Genomic DNA, 19402 nt, shown 5'->3' with positions numbered 1-19402 from the left:
TTTCATACAGCCCAGGAGTGATACCTGTGACCATGAGACAGGTAACCTAAACCAGTATTTCGCTTGTCTTTCAGCATTCCATATTTAAAAAATTGGTACATCACCCAGTTTTTTGCCTGTGGCCACTGTGAACCCACAGAAAATCCATACTTATCTGGTAACCCACGTTCCGGAGACCTACGGCGTGGGTACAGTGTTGGCTGACATGTGTTCTTGCATGAGGGTGACCGAAGGGATTTGCCATGTTTTAAAAAAAAATGCTAAAAACTGACAAAAATGTTCATCATGATCTCCTATCTAGCCCATCTGCAGCGAAGGAGGTCTGGATACCAATAACAAAAACCTTAGGGTGTGTGCATGTTAAAAATATATTGGTTTCCAGGAAGTGAGATTTGTATTTTGCCCTTTCCATCTCTGCTAAGCTACCGAGCCCCTCCATTAGGAGGACGTTCTGCTAGTCAATGTCCTAGAGCCTCAACATCAAATAAGCTTCAACTGATCACAAAAACAGTAGGATTAAGCAAACAGAGACCAAAAACTCTATTCTTACTAGCCAACTGGCGGAGAAGTGTTATAAAGGGGCTGCACAGCGACATGTGGTGCTAAAAAAAAAACACCTCTGCAAATAAACACCTGCACTGATCCAACTGGTTTATGCAACAATGACATGGAGATGAGAATACAGTGATTAGTTGTGCAAAGGTTCTCCAAGGTCAGTCATTCAATTTCCCGCTTAGATTGGAGACAAAAGAAACTCTCTAGGCAAGTGCCTCCTGGGAGTCTCTGTATTGAAATCAACCAAGCACTGCTCATAACACTACACCGTAAAAGACACTTTGTTCAACAGTTACGTTTTCTCTGTGGCTTCATAGACCATGTTCCAAAATCACTGTGCTATCTTAAAAGAATAGCTGAAATAAGGATCTATTAGGATGGAGAAAGAAAGCTGCAGTTCTCTAATCAGATGTTGGTGTGACCCTACTAAGATTACACGGAAACAAACATTGCTTTACCATTGGTTGGGTCACCTTCCAAGAAAATCCACAGGCACCCACTTTGAATCTCATTTCAACAGTGGTTCCTGAGTTTGGAGACAGAAATGATATCCAAGAAAGCCTCTTTCCTCCTTCTTTTCAAAATTGTATTGCATTATCTGTTTTATCATGTTTTAGTACCTACCAATCTGACGTGCATTATACAGAAAAACCCAGCATTGAATAACAGCTGAGCCTTCTTACAAGTCCAGGAGAACATTGCGATAATGGGCCAAGAAACAAAAGCCGCCAGCTCATTTGCAAGCAACGGTGCCAAGTGAAACTAAAAGAACTGGAGCAAATTCCAGCCTGGCATCAAAAACACCCATTGTTGGATACAAGGACTATTTTGCTGCCGATGGGTCGAATGAAATGTATCTGACGTGTACACACTACCCTGCTGAAAATACGGACTGCTAGAAATAAAAGAACTTTATGCTTGCACAAGTGGACTCGCCCATAGCAAATCAAGATGATCGTTCTTCCTAAGGGTGATTGGCTCTAGTGCAGTTTTAGTCACATATCAGATTTGCTTAACTGCAGGAAGTTGCTCGCCCTACACAACATACAGTTAGTATAGCATGCTTTGACATTGTGCTGAAGCAACAGAGGCCAATCTGTGATTTATTAGGAGAGGAACAAATGAGAGGGCAGAAGTTACCTCTCGTTAAGCAAGTGGCCTTTGTAGCTCAGAGTGAAAACTTAATTGCCTTTAGATAGGCTTACTTAAATATTCTCAATGCCAATTTCAGATCTACAAAGACAATACAAATTAAGCATTGCAAATTATTTCTCCTACTTGCTGGTTCAATAAAGGCAGTTGGAGTCCCGTACGGGTCTAACTTGCAGCGAGCATTCAAGGGTGGTTCCTTTGCATACTTCTGACACAGCCTGCATGTGTGCACTGGGCAAGCAGTTAGTTTTGTAGGTACACCATAGAAGGTTTATGTTAGGAGCTCCTCATAAACCTTTGGCAATGGAGTAACTCTATTTTCTGCGGTTTTGTTAGAACCAAAGGGCATAACATAATGATGCAATGCGCAAGAATGTAGTTTTAGCTTTTCAGAAAGAGCAAATAAATACATGCAATTTGGGCTATTTGTTATATGTTTCTCCTTATGTGCAGGGAAACACTTGACCCCCCCACCCCCTCCCGGACATGCTTACTTCATCATCAAACACAACCTGCTCAAGGACATGATCTTGTTTCAATTTGAATGCCGAGGAGACTAAATCAAACATTTCGTCAGAAAATTACATCAGGCTTGTAAAACAAATTAATTGTTTTGGCAAAGGTATCTGTCAATGAAGTTTCAACAAGTCTCCGGTTGCAGGTCTTTATTCCCCTAAATATCTCCGGTTCTTCTCACCACCGCCTTTCCTACCATCTTAACACCAAAACACCTATACCTTTTAAAAAGCTAATGTACTTCGTGGCTCACCTCAACCCGCATACTGTCTGCCATGATTAATCCTTTTCATTCCATGCCTTGTTGTCTGGTTTTATATCAGCATGGACATATTGAATTAGCTTTTCGTCTCCTCGCAGATTGAAAATGTTTTGCCTCAGACTATAGGAAATATCTGTAGGAAAGTATGGACTTTTGTTTTCCTTCTGACATTTTGTCCACTTGACAGGATCAATGCCACAGCAATGGGCAGTCACGCAGGCCAGGACCCCGACGAAGATAGCACAATGAATGGGAGCTCTGGCCTCAGATGGTCAGCTCTCCATTCCCGATCCTCAGCTTGTAGCCTTTAGTTTAAGAAGGAGTTTCTGTGCAAATTAAGGGAATGCTCCGAAATGGGTGCTAATGTGGCTAGGTCAGGCCTGAATATACTCTCCTCATCTCCATGCCAAAAGATTAGTGGGTGACATCTGAAATGGCTGAGAGGACTAAACCCCTTCAGCACATGCCGTAGTACCTCTCACTCCTTCACCTGTCTTCCAAGATCACCATGTAGTACCATCTAGACCACTTCTAACGCACACTCAGCGGGAAGGTACACACTTGCTGTACTCCGCAACACCCTTCTTCTGGGGCAAAAGCTGTCATCCATGTCTTTTTGGGTTGGCTGTAGGTGTTGCCAATGCAGCTGAAACAACATACGTCAGAAGCTTGGATTTTCTTAATAGTACACAGATCACCACTTTGCAATGTTCTGAATTGCATTGACTGAATTTGTGAGAGATGATTACCACCTCCCTCATATCCATGTCTCTGCTTGCCCTGCATTTAGGGGCAAGCTAAGAATGGATGTCAGCACGCTTCATGGAGTCCACTTTCAATGGGACAAAGGTAGTGTGAACCAGATCCAGGAGCTTAACCTGTAACAGAAACCTAAAAGAGCTACAACTCCTGGTCTTCGATTAGCTTTTTCTCATTTAACAAGGCAGTCCTTCACATCCATGTTCATTTTGTGTCAAAAGGTTTCACCTAAAGACTCATAACAAAGCTCTTGTCTCTGTGCCAGAGGTGCATCATTCTGGGTCACCAGCACGTCCTTGCAAACATACCTGGGAACTTTGGTATATTTTCCCTGCACAGGAGAACTTCATCACATCTGTATTAGCTCATCCTATAGACATAATCTTTCTGAGAAAATGAAACCCGCTAAAAATAATCTTATGGCGAGATGAACTGTTAATCTTTTGATGCTCCACCTAAGTAAGGGGAAACAAGCAATTTCCTGCATTCAAGATGGTCTTGTTTAGTATTACTTAGAGGGCTTTTTGAAAAGATATTGTTAAAATGTTTGCAGTGGTAAGTAGTACTATTTTATGAGCTGTGCAATCTAAAAACTGGAAAATCAGGAAGCCTTTTCGAATCACAGCCTAAGTAACCAGGTCTCTTTAACCCCTTCCACGCTCATGACGAGCTGGGCTCGTCATGCAGTAGCCTCCTGCTACGCTGATGACGAGCCCAGCTCGTCATGAATAATGGTGTTCATGAAGTTCCAGCACAGGAGAAAAATCCCCATAGCGTTCAAGGTGTTAACCACGAATCCTAATCATGAATCCAAAACACGACTGTATAAGATGTATAGTCTACTGTACTGTACCACACTTCAATTTTCTTGAAACCATGTGCATAAGCTAAGGAGCTTACTATGGAGAGCATTAACGCATGTAACAAAGTTCTCTTTGCTACTCAGACCTGCCTGGACTGATCATTTTCTACACTGGGCATTTCCCCAGTGGGCTGGAGCATTTGGATGCTCTATTTCTGTGCCAGAAATTTGGAATTAACTATTAGCAGGTGCTCTCTGCTCAGTTTAAGAACAATGAAGCAAGTGGTCACAGCCATTGCCAGCAAAAACATCACTTTTAAAATTACAAGTATTGGTAAAACATTACATTGCTGATTGACCCACTGACTATGTGCTACTAAGTGAAGTTTCTGTAGTGTGTGCTTGTTGACTACCTACATACATGCTTGGCCTCTCTAGAGTCATGGTTAAAATGTTAGATGACCTAGTGCTACTTTCAGACTTTCACGAATGTTGGGGAGTTAAGGGTTCTATGAATGGGTAAAACATCCAGCAGTAAACTGTTCTTATTTTATTTATTATTTATTTATTTTAAAACTTATATTGCGCAAACTAATCATCCCCAGAGGGATCTCTCGGCGCTTTTGGCAGCAAAATACAGACGGCTAATCCAGGAATTGCGACTTTAAAACAACCAGGTTTTAGTAGCTTCTTAAAACGTTTCAGGCTAGGGCATGCACGCAGCTCGTCCGGCAAGCGATTCCAATGGAGAGGGGCTAAATAGGAACATGCTTGTCCTCCCATTTTTGTTTTCTTGCATGGGCAGAGTAAATTTCGATTACTGGATCTTAAAATACGTGCAGGGGTGTAGGCTGTAATGTTTCTGTTTAGATATAGGGGCCAATCCCCTGTCGCGCTCTGAGCACCATTACCAGTAGCTTGAACAATGCTCTCTTCTTTACAGGTAACCAGTGCAGCTGTTGCAAAAGAGGGGGAGACGGAGTACGCCATGGTTTGTTTACCCCTTCGATGCTCATGACGGAACGGTTCCGTCATGAGCTACGGTTGAGCTGTGCTCATGACTGAACTGTTCCGTCATGAGCCGGTAGGCTCATTAGAACCTTCAGCACAGCGCAGGAATCTGCGCCGCGCTGAAGGTGTTAAGAACTAGTCGAGCAGCAGTATTTTGCACCACCTGTAGCTTTGCTGCAAGTTCTTCTCTGATGCCTGTCAGGAGGGAATTGCCATAGTCAAGCCTGCTGACTAATAGAGCTTGTACTAAGGTCTTTCTATCACTCATAGGGAGCTATGGGAAGATTTTCCTTAGCATTCGAATGATGCCAAAGCAGGTTCCTGATACTGCTTTTACATGCTCCTCCATCGAGATTTTATTATCGATCCATATGCCCAGGTTCCATGCATGTGTCTTAGGATTTGGTACCTCCCCTAGTTCTGATGGCCACCAATCTGCAGACCATATCTCTGTTGCTTTCCCAAATAGGAGAATCTCAGTTTTATTGGAGTTTAACTGCAGGAAGTTCTTGTTCATCCAGACAGCAATTTGCAGCATACAGGACTTGAACTTTGCTTTCGTCTGGGCTTGATTTGTCTCGATGGGGACTATTACCTGCGTTTCATCCGCATACGAGATTGGCTTCCATCATCAGAGCCTGTGGATTTGAGACAAAGGAGCCACATAGATGTTGAATAGAGTGGGGCTTAAAATTGAGCCCTGTGGAATGCCCTTGTCTACTGCCAAGGTCTGAGAGACAAATGTGTTTAATTGTACACATTGAGTTCTGTTGTTCAGAAAACTTTGTATCCAAGCCCAGGCAGCACCTCCGACACCAATCTCCCGCAGTCTGTCCAGCATGACACGATGGGAGATGGTGTCGAAGGCTGCTGAAAGATCTAAAAGCAGAAGCATAGTGGAGGCCCCTCTGTCCAGTGACATCCTGATGGTATTAGTGATCTCTACTAATGCCGCCTCCTTGTTGTGGGCCGGGCGAAACCCTTTTTGGGATGGATCGAGTAGACTATGCTGTTCCAAATATAGCATCAGTTGCTATTTACCAAAGTCTCCAAGACCTTTGAACTACTCGGGAGAAGGGAGATTGGCCTGTTATTTTGCAGCTCCATTGGATCTGCAAGCGCTTTTTTTAGCAGCGGTTTTACATGCGCTTTTTTCCAATTACTTGGGAAAGAGGCTGTATCCAAGGAGATATTACAGACCTTAGAGAGGGAGCTAGAATAGATGCTAATTCGGCCATTTTAAATGGCAACACCGGCTCTGTTGGAGCACCTGATTTAGTTTGTGCCAGCAGAGTCTCCACTTGCTCTATTGTAATAGTAGTGAAGGAGTCTAATCTAGGTAAAGTGGGATCTCTCGCCACAGGGGGTGTCACACTAAATACCTTTCCTCCTTCTAAAGAGCAATAAATCTGGTCTATTTTTTCCTTAAAATAGTTTGCAAGATTGTTACACAATATTTGAGTACGGGTGATGGATCGTGTGTTTACTTTGGGATTCGTGAACTCCATAAGTATTTTAAAGAGCTCCTTGGAGGAGTTGTTCGTCTCACGTATTTGCACCCCTAAATGATCTTTCCTTGCCCTACTTTTTTAAATAGCATTTATGCACCGCTGAGAAAGCCTTTTTATCCTCCCGCTGTTTGCTTTTTCTCCATTTCCTTTCTTTACCTCTGCAGTGGGCTTTTTCCTTTTTCAGATTCTCTAAGTACCAAGGGGCTGAGTTCTCTCTATCCCTCGTACGTATTGCTCTAAAAGGAGCAATAATGTTTAACGTGTCTACAATAGAGGTCTCCCATTGATTTAAGGCCATGTCACTAGTCTCAACTTTCTCACAGGAAGGGGGCCTGAAAGCTTGACTAAACGAGTCTCGGGTGACTTTCCTCCATGCTCTACGTGGAATAACTCTACCATGGGGCTTATTGCCACTGCCTGTTGCCTTCCAAGTGGTCAGTCCAAGTCAGTGGCCAGCGGGGATCTGGTAATAGGCCATAGTTGGCAAAGATATTGTCAAGGATATGTCCTGCTTTGTGCATGGGCTCATAAATCCTCTGTGAGAGCCCTAAGGATTCCATTGCGGATAGCAGACCCTTAGTGTCTGAGTTTTCAGGCTCGTCAAAATGGGGATTAAAATCGCCCACCAAAAAAAGAAAAAGCCTCAGCTTGTGAAATATAAGGGGCAAGGAACTCCAGTTATAAGGTGCAGAACATTTTATTGTTTTCTCCTGGGGGGTAATACACTACTGCACCCTTCCCAATGGCTCTGCCAAAAAGGTGAAGCCGAAATACGATCAATTCCATGCCATCCGTCAACACTGCATCCAGTACTTTGATATGTAGAGGGTCCCGCGAGGCAAGAACCAAGCCTCCCCCCTCTTATTTATCCTATCTAGTCGTGATATAGAGTATTCTATCGGGAAAGCAAGGGATACCAATGGGGTAGTGTGGCATTGCAGCCAGGATTCTGATATACGGAATAAGTCAGGCTTCTGATCCCCTAATAAATCCCATACTTCACCAAAAGTGTTTAGGGATGATCTAGCATTAATGTAGAGGGCCTGAATGCGCTCCTGTCCTACTCCCCCAGGTGAACGGACTCCGGGTTTGCAGATTTTTTACCCTTTCCCCCTATATCTCCTGCGATCTGGGGAGGGTCTATTTGCTTGGGCCGAGTCATAACCCATTCACAATGTCCGCATCTTTCCGCTACTGCTCCCAGAGAGAGATCTATCTTATGACACTTGCTTATAGGGGTGTCCCTTAACAGTAACAGTTTTTCTTTGGATTACTTTAGCCCCTTCATTGTATCAGCTACAGGGGGCAGCGTGACCTGGCAGCTGGCAGCCGGCAGCGTCCAGGCGCGGACGGGCACAGACTGGCTTGCTTTAGGTGCACCAGCGGCGCGCCCGCTGCGTGCGTCCGTGCAAGCCTGCCTTTTATGCCCCCCAGGTTAGCCACTAGAGCGCTAACCTCTAAGATGGCCGCCACAGTCCGGATTCCCCTTGCCTCCTCAGCAGCCATTCTCCACTCAAATGGCTGTCTAAAGCAGACCGCGGTGAACCGGAGAGTTGTCCTGCGTCTTTTCTGGTACAAAGTATGGCGAAAGGTGAGGGTTTAATGTGCAACAATGGTGGGAGCTTTAAAACCAAATCATAAACTCACACAATGTGATTTTTTAGAGCAGGCGTAAGGTGCGCTCCTGCCCCTCTAAAAAATTCTAAATTTTAAAAGTTTGCAGTTCTGAACCTGCCGTCGCAGCATGTATCTTACCAGCTGCGCTTCCGTGCAAGCCTGCCTTTTATGCCCCCCAGGTTAACCACTAGAGCGCTAACCTGTACGAAATCTGGATGATAGGTGGGTGTTGGCGGTGCTCGGCTCAGTAGGACTGTGCCTTGTCTGGCCCCCCAACGTTGTAAAGGCAACGCCCCATAAGACAATCCCCAGATTTCACAAGCTACTACCTCACAGCCAGAAACAGCAAGTCATTCTGTTGTAAGTTGGAAGAAACAATCGTTACCATACACATAAGTCAACCCCTTGTTCTGTAACACCTTACCTGAATAGGAAGCGCAGATTTTATCCGTTCTCGACTTTTGGTGGATGGATGCTCCTCTAATTGGACAATATGTTCTGCTAATGGCGAATGCCCTGTGTTGCTTAAGTCCGATTCTCTTGCCAAAGGCTGAGCTTTTGGTGGCGTTACCTCAGGCGCGAGCCTCTCAGTTCTGTATTCTGGCACATCATAAGAGGAAGCATGAAGACAGGAGGACTCTAAGCTTCTTCCTGGTGCAGAAGGTTGGAGGGAACCCTCGGCGTGCAGGGTAGTTTGGTTGCTGCTTGGGTAGGAACTCCATTCAGAATGTCTTCTCCCCGGTGAAAGCCTCTGCGTGGGTTTGTGCAGTGGAATTTGCTGAATGCTAGTGGATTTCTGGGAAGTCTTCCGTTCAATATACTGAATAAGGGCTGTGTGTTGGATTTGTTTCAGTTCTGTTTTTGAAAGACTTGAGGCAGAACAAGCTCGCTCCCGGTTTTCAGTGGCTAGTTTCCTGGAGGTGGTCAAGCCTGCCTCCGTTCTCTCACAGGAAACCATTCCTGTACTGTCACCCTTTCTCAAGGGCCTGGGATCCTGCAAAATCCCCAGCTGGTCAAGCTTTTCTGGTTCCGAATGATAAAGCTTTTTTTCCTCTTTGGTTTGCCTTTTTCTTCCTCCAATCCGAGAAATAAGGGGCTTCTTTGTTTCTTCATTCTTGCTTGCATTGCTGCTTCCCAATGCCCCACTCAGAGGAGTGAATCCAGCATCATCACTAGCATTGGTAAGCGAAAGGGACTTGAAATGCTCAATGCCTGGCCTCTTGGGAGTAGTGACCTTTAACCTGATGGGCAGGCTCATCTGCAGGTCCCTCCTCTTGAAGGACGTCTCACGTAAAACTTTCTTTTGAGCTGTTTTAAGTTTTTCCCTGTAGTCGTTCATGAAACTATCATCCAGAGAAGTAGGAGGGCTCAGTGGCATCTTCTCATTCCCATGGCGATAGGCAGTATTGCCCCCTATGACCTCATTCTGGTGGTCCTTCATATTGTGGGAGGGTTTACTTTCCCTTTTCATGTCTGTACCTTCTGTGGTGGAAACGGGGGTGCTTTGTGAAATTGTCTTTGGTGCTTTTTCCAAGACTTCATGTTGTGGTGTTTGTTTTTGTAAGCTTAAAATTGCTGCCATCTGAGCATGCCTCCCACTGGCAAGATGGTAAAGCATTGGAGTTTTCTCTTTGGTGATCTTTTCACTGGTTAAATCACACAAGGGATGTGGTTTTAACGGCTGAGCATCCAGTTGTGCTTTGTGGATAGTGGATTCGGACGTTACTTCTCCATCTGTTTTTAGGTGTAGGTTGCGGCCACTTTCATCACTTTGATTCTCAGATTTGAATGCACTTGATGTCAGCAAAGAGGGCTCGGACTTGGGCCCACAGTAGAATATCTGGTTGGACTTATTGGATAGCCTCTTACCACAAATCTCAGGTTCTTCATGAAGAACCGTACCATGTTCCGGGGCACCTACACTGGGGTAGTGAGGTGGGTGGTAGGATTTTGATGCTGCATTTTGAGGTATTTCCCGCCTATCCTTGCTTGTTCCTTCTGTGGAAGTGTAGTAGGGACCATCACCACCTGTCCCTTTGCTCTGAAGGTGACTGTCATTAGCCAAACCACATACTCGATCAGACATCGACTCTCTTTGAGGCAGGCGGTTAGCGTATTTCAAGCTTGCTGTGCTTTGTGGCACATTCTCATCCTGTTCAGAATGATTTTCCAGCAATGCATCAGGGCGATTCATTGGGAATGCAGAAGCGTGCACTTTAGAGTCTGACGCTGAGCCTGGCTGGTCTACACCTCTAAAGGTTTGTTTGTGGACGTTGGAAAGATAAAAATACTGTTTGCTCTCAGGCAAATCATTGACTTTGTGACTGGAATGCGCTGGGTGAGAGGCTTTAGAATTCAAAGGACCAAGAGCGTAATAATTCAGAACGGCGTTTTGAGTATAGAGCGGCCTGTCTGTTCTGGACACGCCACTGGATGGAAGAGATTCTTGAAGAATTACAGATGCTTGCTTTGTGCAAGCAGACCTGGTGTCCTTGGTCTCTGAATCATCCAAGTCTCTCTCTTCAGCTCTGTCTTGCAGGCTCTGGTTCTTTTGTTGAGGATTCCAGCTGTCCTGAAAACACCTTCCTTTGGTGTTGCACGTAGAAACATAGCTATAGGTAATGTTACCACGAATGGCCTTTGACTCTCTTTGGTTGAGAAGAGCACCACTGTCCTTTGGCTTATCAAAAGTCCTCCGTGTTTTGTAGCTATCAAGCCTTGCAGGTGGGGTTGGTGGATTAGGCAGCGGAGGCAGGGGTGGAGGTCGAGGTGAGGGGCACTTCTCTAAGGAATCAAGCAAAGGAGAGCTCTCACACTGTCCACCAACATTGACCTTACTAATATTTTCAGAGCTATTCAATCTATTGATATCTACAGATTTCAGTGGATACAGGTCATTCAGCTCAGAGTTCAGGATGTTGGGGCTATAAATAGCTCGGACATATTCCGAATCCATATAGGATAGTTGCGCTGGTGGCAGGCAGTAGTGAGCGTTATACAGTGGGGAACTATGGTAGTCTGGAAGAGTGGAACCTCCGGAGAACGAGCTGTAAGCAGAGTCCGCCTTACCCGGAAACTGAAGTAGGTGGTCTATGCTGCTGATAGATTTCACAGGGGAAAGCCTACTGGTGTAATTGGAGCCCATGGGATGCAACAGCTTTGCAATTCCACCTGTTTCATGCAGGTTCCATCTTTCTAACTCCTTTTCAATGGAAGCCATGGGCATGAGAGTAAGGGCAGAGTTTAAAGTTTCGGTCTCAAGATCCTTCGGCAAGGTGCGCTCTGTAAATCCTCATTACGCATAGGAGATTATACGCAGGAGTGCCTGCAAGAAAGAGATTAAACTGGTTACTATTAGGTAAGGAATGCAGGCTTCAAATCAGTTTTTCAGAAATAAGCATCTAATGTACATCATCGAAAAAATTTCCAACTAAATTACAAAATTTCAACTTAACCCTCGGCTCAACCCTTCATCCTAAAATTCAAACTAACCACTAAACGTTAATCCCTTTTCTGTGATTTACATTTCATTTCCTATATGTGAATTTCAGTGGATCACATTGTATGTGTTTTAAAATAATCAGCGGCAGCCACTCCATCAGAGCGGAGGAGCGCTGCCCCCCCCCCTGCCAGCAAAAAAAAATTATAAAATGGGTTCTAAACCCTTTTTATTATCCTTTTATTTTAATCTCCTGGACCCGCCCCCAGGACTCTGACGAGTCTTAGAGCGGGTCCAGGGGATGACACTGCTGGTAGGGGACTGGTGGGCACTCCCTTCAAAGCGCATGAAGCGTTTGGCCAGCCATCTCAGGCTGACCAAACCCATCATGCGCAGTGAAGCGCTCTCCATCCTCAGCTACGTTCCTGGGGCTGGAGAGAGTCTGCCTGGGAGCGCAAGTTGCCAACGCTCAGGCCAATCCTAAAGCTGCTCTCATGCAAGAGCAGCTTCAGGATTGGCGGCAGGGCAGTTTCTTTCCCACCTGGCAGGTAGATTCTAACAACTTTTCACAGTGATCCAATGTGCAGGTATCACAGCGAGCAGCAATGTGGGTAGTGGACAGCACACCTCGGACACTAGGTGGGACTCCTATAAGGCATGCAACAGACAGCAAAGGAAAGTGCTTGATACACTCTGTCCCATTACTTTCAACTAAATGCATCTGGTGACCTGACAGTGCACTTGGGCGGTACTTCATCATATTCCCTAGTATGGCACTCCCTTCAGCAAAAGTGCATTCTAATTTTACTGCCACAATTAGAACATGTATAACTGTGCACAGAGTCAAGATTTAGTATTTCAAAGATAAACTGAACATTCTGGAAATAAAAGGATAAATGTGGAATTGCAGCCCAAATAAATACATTTGCTAAGATTGTATAAATTCTAACTTGAAATATATATTTTAGTTTTTATTTATGTGCCCCTTTCTATAAGGTACCTAGCAGAAAAGAGGGGGAACAGAGATTTGCAAGGTGAAAATTATGACAAGTTCTGGAGTCAAGAATCAACAGACTGAGCACAAGGGATGATTCTTTTGAGATCATCATTTATGTAATTCTTGAGGTTTGAAAGCAGTTGGAATAGACTCAAGCATTGATAGTAGATGGAGCTGTCCACAAAACAATCAAACATCCATCAGCTCAGAATCAGTACCTTTGTTACATCATATAGATGGATAAAAAGTGAATTCAGTGGATGTTTTTTAACCGTGGGGTTCTGAGCAGTGTTTCCTGTAAGGTGCGTACCTGCGCGCGCGCACCTGACCTCTTTCCAGTGCTCAGACACTACTTCTTAGCGCTCACCTCCCTTCTACTCCACTGCTTAGATTAGGTGAGAGTATGAAATCATTCCTCAAAGCTGCATTTAACACAAGCAGCGCAAAAAAATGGTAATTCCTCGCATGAGAGCAACACACACATTGGCAGCCGAGCAGAGGAGCAGATTACCAAAGAGCGCATCAGGACATTGCAGAAGAGGGCACCAGGTCATTGCATCAGGTAAGTGTTCTTGCAGCCAGGCCTCCGAGTTTCAGAAGGGTCACGGAGTTCAGAGCAGATGGCTCCTACATATGCCCTTGCTCTGTTTTACAGACTTCTGACCACTGCTAATCGCCTCTTTTTTTTCATGGGGATGCTCGCAGGCTGGGTAGTTTTGATGGGGGGGGGCTTTTAATTTTGTAACAAAAGTGTCATCTTTTTAGGTCTCCCCTGACCCAGCACATGCGCTGGTCTGGCGAGACTTTTAGTAAGGGCTTCAAAAAAATGCTACCATGGCCAGCCTACAGCTTGCGTGCATGTGCGCGGGCGCGCGCTTACGAGCAGAGGCACCATATGGCTTTCCTCATCATGCTCATTAAGCTCATCGCTCGGCGCACTTGATCGCGATCACTTTCACTTTCGCGGCCATGTGGCCGCTTTGCTGTTTTCAGTGAGCCAGTATTTTCACGGCCGCGTGACAAATGCTTGTTTTCCATTTAAAGCATTGCATTTAACTCAAAAAACGCAAGCAGGCCTCTTTGTTTACTGACAAAAAAACAAAAATTCTCTAGATCTCACACTTATTTAAGTATTTGAAAAAACAAAATGATTGTATTTAATCTTTTGATTTGTCTGTTTAAAGGAAGCTATAGTGTTATTTTAAATGCTAGTTACCAATTTCAATAACTAATGTTCTTGGCATACTTCTTCTGAATTACTGGCAATTATAATGAAACTATACTTAAATCTCCGTTTTGGTATTTAATTTACTTCATAAAACGAAAAGCTTTAAGATGACCGCTCGAGTATCATCCCTTCCACTTTGGGTTTATTGGTTGTAGAGGTCTCTGTTTTCCCAGCATGCATCGGTGCATATGGCGGCTCCCATATGAGTGCGGCGTGTGTTTTGATATTTGTTAGTCCTGGTTTTATACCTGTTTACATATAGTTTTAACGCATCATTGGACTGGATCCCCAGCTACGACGAATCGACCCACATAGCACCAACATGAAGAGCAAATCTTCCCACCACAAGAGCGAGAATACATTTAAGGTAGGAGAGGGCTAGATCCGAGTAAAACGTAGAGAGTAGGAGTTATTCCTCATGCGTGGAGAAACCAACAGATAAACAGTGCTTACTCGAAATGGTAAACTGCAGGTATCAGTTGCATGAAAGTCTTTCTTACCCCAGTGCAACCGACAGATCATTGAAATCGGTGGCATAATATGTTGAAGGCAATCGCCAATATCAGAGCTCTCAAGTTTCTCATTTGAAAGAGTGAGAAGCTCAAGTGCTCCATCTGTAGGAAAACGCACCGCATGCTGTAGGAATTATTTTGTGCAGCAGCCATCTGGAGAATTCAGACCCAGTATTTCCTTAGAAATAAACATTTCAGCGCACAGTGTTGCCCTTATTACATTGCAGGACGTTTTACACTAGTAGGAGACATCAGAAAATGTTTGTTAGGCAGTGGGGGCTGGGGTTGAATTCCCTTAGCGCATTTTTGGGGTTTCATTTTGAAAGCCCCCGCCCCCCTCCTCTACATCTTAAAAGCTATTACTCGGCCGAAGAGCAAGCGTATCGACCATGATTATTATTCATACTGCATTGGAGGTCTAACCCGTTACCAGATTCTGGTGCAAGCCTTAACTGCTCGCTATTGTAGATTTTGAGAGTAAAGTTTAGAAAATTAACCTCCCTAGTATCCAAATGGAATGAAATAGTCTTAAGCGTTATAACACCAATGGTAAATAGCAGTATCTAATGCACATATTGCTAGTAACCACTTACCATCACAAGTTCTGGTCCAGTGGATAATTTTGCTATAGAACTGATATTTGACTTTAATCTCCATTTCTTTTAAATATGTTTAATTATTTTTGATAAATAGACAGTGTAGGAGAGTAGGGTCTGCAATCCTATGATCACCCAGATTTTTGCTTTTTGCTGCACTGGTTTACGACTTTCCCTGGCTGTGGGCCTGCTAATCAGACCCACCGCCTAGCTGTTCTCTCTATCCAAATTGTACTCAGGTACTGAATTGGCCCTGGGCCCTCTCCAAGTCCCTGTACCCAGGGCTGAGGTGCACCCAGAAGTCTCCCAGGGGCTGAAGCATGTATTGTGCCACCCCTGGATTGACTAACTAAAACTGACACAACTGGCTGCACGACAGCTGGGGCAAGGTGGTGTAAACACCCTTTGCTTTAGATATAGTATACCTATATCTAACCCTAAAATGGACACACAGATCTCCTATCAGTCACTCCTATGGCAGGCCTTAACAATCCTGAAGGCAGAGTGCTTGGAATCGTGTGAGATGGTGCTCTGGCATGAGCTGAGCCTGTCTGCGGCTTTCGGGATCCATCCCTTAGCCGTTTCCATGATATCGCATACCATATACTCTTAAGTGCATTATAATCCTCGCGGTTATGTGCCAACTCTGGTATCGCTTTATCAAAACATGTCGAGTAAGGTGTCATACGAATTGGAATACTAACCCCTCGCCAATTCTGGCGACGGGGTTAGCATTCCACCCTTCTAGAGGGACACGACATGTATGTAACCCCTAACCCCGGTTAAAGTCAGACAGAGCCTTAGCATCCACAAAATGGATGCTGCCACCGAGACACAAGTCTGCCCTCCTGCTGCTGGGAGTCCTCCCAGAGCAGGAGGCAAGGACAAAGGGTTTCCTGCCAGGGGCGGTGCCAGCACCGTCCCAGACAGGGTTTTGTGTATTGTAGGTAGGCAGGGCTTTAGAGGAAGGTGACTGCACGTGGCACCCCGGTGCTCACTGTGCATAGGCTGGCTGGAACCAGTTCCAGGGTCACTCCAGACCCTGTGCTGGGGAAAAGCCCGCCAAGGAAGTGGGTGTAACCACCCCCCTCCTAGTCCCACCCATAGGGCAGGACTTAGTCGCGTGCCAGCCCCCTTTTACAGGATAAAGGTAGAGACTGGCCCCCTTCCAAATCAGATCATCTTTGAATCCTGAAACTACTTTCTGCGAAAGGAACTCAAGACTTCTTCCTAAGATTTCTCCCTTGTGACTAAGGAGTAGTCACCCTGCATCCGCAGGCACCATCTAAAGAACACTGCGGTCTGCTGCAAGTCCTTCCTCCGGAATCCGACTGCCCAGCTCGACGAGAACCGGCTTCCCTGGCACCTCTGACCTCTACCCACCTCTACAGCCCAGCTGAGAACCGTGGGTGCGACGAGACCTCAAGGGACCGGCCATCTGCAAGACTGCACGACTTCTTTCCAGCAAGCCCGCCGAGTGAATTCCTGGTGAGTGCTTTGGGGTCCGAGAAGCCCCCACCCTGAGCAGCTCCAGCACCGAAGAGCAGCCCCCCAGCATCTCCACGATCTGCGTGGGGCCCTTCTGCTTTTTACTGCTCACCGCGTTGTTTGGCTACTAGCCCGCTGGCTTGTGGCCTTCCTGACGACGCCCGACGACATTTCTGCTGCTAGTCTGGTTGCTCCAGACTGGCCCTGGCTTCCCTCCATCGGAGAAGTACCCTGGACCCTCCTGGTCCACTCAAGACGCCATTTTAGGTCCACCGCGTGGGCCTTGCATTTGCCAAGACTTGTTGCCCAATCCTGGGTCCAGCGACGTCGACAGCAAGAACCTTCGTGGGACAGCTCGCACCTCCATCCTGGTCGCCGACAACGCCTCCTGGTCCGAGAGACTGCAGAGCCCAGCAGCGCCCACTCACCTGACTGCGGTGACTTCGCCCGGTGCCATCCTGGTGCCCACTTAATCACTGGCTAGTGATTCAAGAACTTGGTCCCCTCTGCTTTCAGGTTTTCTTCTTCCTTGATCCAGGCTTGGATCCATCGAACTTTTCTTCACTGGTCGCCTGCCAGCAACTTCTTCCTTCCAGGCTCCTGGTCCGGCAACGAGATCCCCGACGTCTTTTCAGACCTATGCAGCTGCAGCCCCTGGGCTAGGTAACTTCGGCACTTCGGTGTCCCAGCATAGCCTCACTATCCTAGGGTCAGGATCCACTGTCGTTTTCTTCCTACCAGGTCGGGTTCGCCCGTGAACACTAACTTTGCCTTTACTAGCCTCCATAGACTTTGTCCCGCATCCCGCGTGAGAGTGCACACTCTGCACCCGAGTCCCCTGGGTCTCCTAGTAGTAATCTAACGATTCCCTAGTCCAGTCCTAGCGATTCCAAAGCCTATTAGAACTGTTACTTACCTGCTAGTAATTCGCATTCCACTTTTAAAGTATATGGTTTTTCGTGCCCCTCGGGCATTTGTGTATAACGTGCTAACTTAAGTATTTTCGTAAGAGTTTTGTTGTGTGCCTAGCACCCTGTCCTCATAAAGAGTACAGGGTTGTTGTGATTCTAATAAATACACTGTTTATTTTCATAACACTTGTGTGGTGTCCTTTCACTGGGTGTTCAAGGGGTAATGTGATGGTAAAACAGCTGGCTTAACACGCCCTCTAGAGTCTTAGCCTTAGACTGCTCGTATCCATGCTACTAGGATAGCTGGTCTATAAGGTTGACTTACAACCAATCATCAATAAGGGTTGTTTGGACTGATATATAGTGATCACTAGAATAGTGAACACTGCACATCAGGCCAACTTCTCACAGACAGTTAAAATAATAGTTCAACACCCACGTCCATATACTTCCGATACCTTCCAGTATTCAACCTGTCTGCAGAATACAGTGAGACATCAGTACATTTTCTTCCATTAACCGTTCTAGTACGGATGTGGCAGTGCTTGGGTTTATTAATTTGCATTCGGTCTCCATATACAAATACTCACAGAAGGCTCTCCATGCGTTCCATATTTTCCCAAACTTCTTATGGCATCCTCTACCCCAATGTATCACTTTTTCTGCAAGCATACACCAGTCCATATCTATCTTCCAGTCACTGAGGATTAGCACCTATTTTGCAATGTTTTACTTCGCCACAACTAGGCCCAAGCCCACTCCGCCTCAAGTATTTTGGTGCTTTCCCTCATCCGATATGTTAAGCACAAACCACTTAGCTCAGATTTTAAACCCTACTCCTGTTATACGTTTCAAATATTTAATCTTCTTCCAATAGCACTATTTCGTGCCTGAACACAGGATATGTGGTCTAATCTCAGCTTTACCACTTCACCTAAATATGCTGAAAATAAACACAGTATTCTAAATTGGTGGGCCCACAACACATTTACTTTTCTCAGAGAATGGCAGATTCTTGCCCATGCCATCAGAATTACTGCCATTCCAGTTGTGGCCTGTTGGGCACATAGGACCAGGAAATATGGTTTTAATCCCGGACTCATATTTGGTCAAATTGTGTGCTCTTGGGCAGTCACTTTTTGAACTTATTCTTTTGTTCCTCTTTTGGTCTCGCCTATGCAGCTCACATGTGCTGCATAGGAGGGCCTTTAGCTGTCGCTCTGGAGCGAGCAGGGGAGCGCCACGAGTGCAGTGCTTGAAAATGAGCAGACTGTGCACGCACGCACCACTCCCGGGCTTGTTAAGAAGTCCTGCTATTAACACCTGTTTAGTGCTGCCTGCAGGTGGGGCCCACATCAAAGCAAGTCCTCTCTTAATGAGGGTCATTGCCATTCCTCAGTCTGGTGTTTAATATGTCGTTCGGAAAAGACTTTATGATAATCATGCTGTGAAATATACTGTGCATTTGGCATGACTGCGGACACTTTGTCATAAATCAGCGTTGGCGTTCTGAGGGAGGAGGCTTTCTGTTCTGTGAATTTTGAGAACAAGTTTTTGAGTGACTGAATTTATGTAGCATTTTGAGACAACGCAGTCAGTTGTTGTTTTTTACTATGGACCTGATTTACTATAAAACCATTTTGTTTTATTTCTGCAAATACAGACCGTGAGTTATTCTCAGGGATTAATCTCGATCTGTAATTCAGTATGTTACTCAAGTTTTTCTTTGGCACAATGACAAGATTTACTTACCCTCATAGCTGCGTCGAACGTTCAGCACCCAGTGCTGAACGTTCGAATAACGAGCGCTGGCCCGTCTGCCAACGGTCGTGCGCAGCACTGGGGAGGTAGCGTGGCAGCGCTTAAGGGGTTAAGTTTGACTAACCGTTTTTTCCGGAATGGAGTGCACCTGTATCACGCCCACAAACCTGCCTGCTTGCAGTGCAGTCTGGGTAGAGCCCTCGTCAGATGTGGAACACACGTTCTGCATTCGACATTAACGCTTACCTGCGCCTGGTGTCTGATGTGGTAACACAACCCATTGCG

The 19402-nt window shown here is 45.6% G+C and overlaps 1 protein-coding gene across 2 annotated transcripts in view; it reads right to left on the bottom strand.

Moving 5' to 3' along the window:
* SHROOM1 (shroom family member 1) overlaps positions 1-19402 on the bottom strand; it is a 291553-nt gene that overhangs the window by 120186 nt on the left and 151965 nt on the right. For both annotated transcript variants that reach the window (XM_078653086.1, XM_078653087.1), the window contains one exon: positions 8610-11510. In XM_078653086.1, coding sequence (XP_078509212.1) covers positions 8610-11411 — 2802 coding nt within the window. In that variant the 5' untranslated portion in view covers positions 11412-11510. The remainder of the gene's footprint in view (positions 1-8609; positions 11511-19402) is intronic.

The sequence above is a fragment of the Lissotriton helveticus genome, chromosome 7 (genome assembly GCF_964261635.1).
Source record: "Lissotriton helveticus chromosome 7, aLisHel1.1, whole genome shotgun sequence".
Classification (NCBI taxonomy): domain Eukaryota; kingdom Metazoa; phylum Chordata; class Amphibia; order Caudata; family Salamandridae; genus Lissotriton; species Lissotriton helveticus.
Note: the sequence above shows the minus strand (reverse complement) of the source record. Positions and strands in the feature narration are given on the sequence as shown.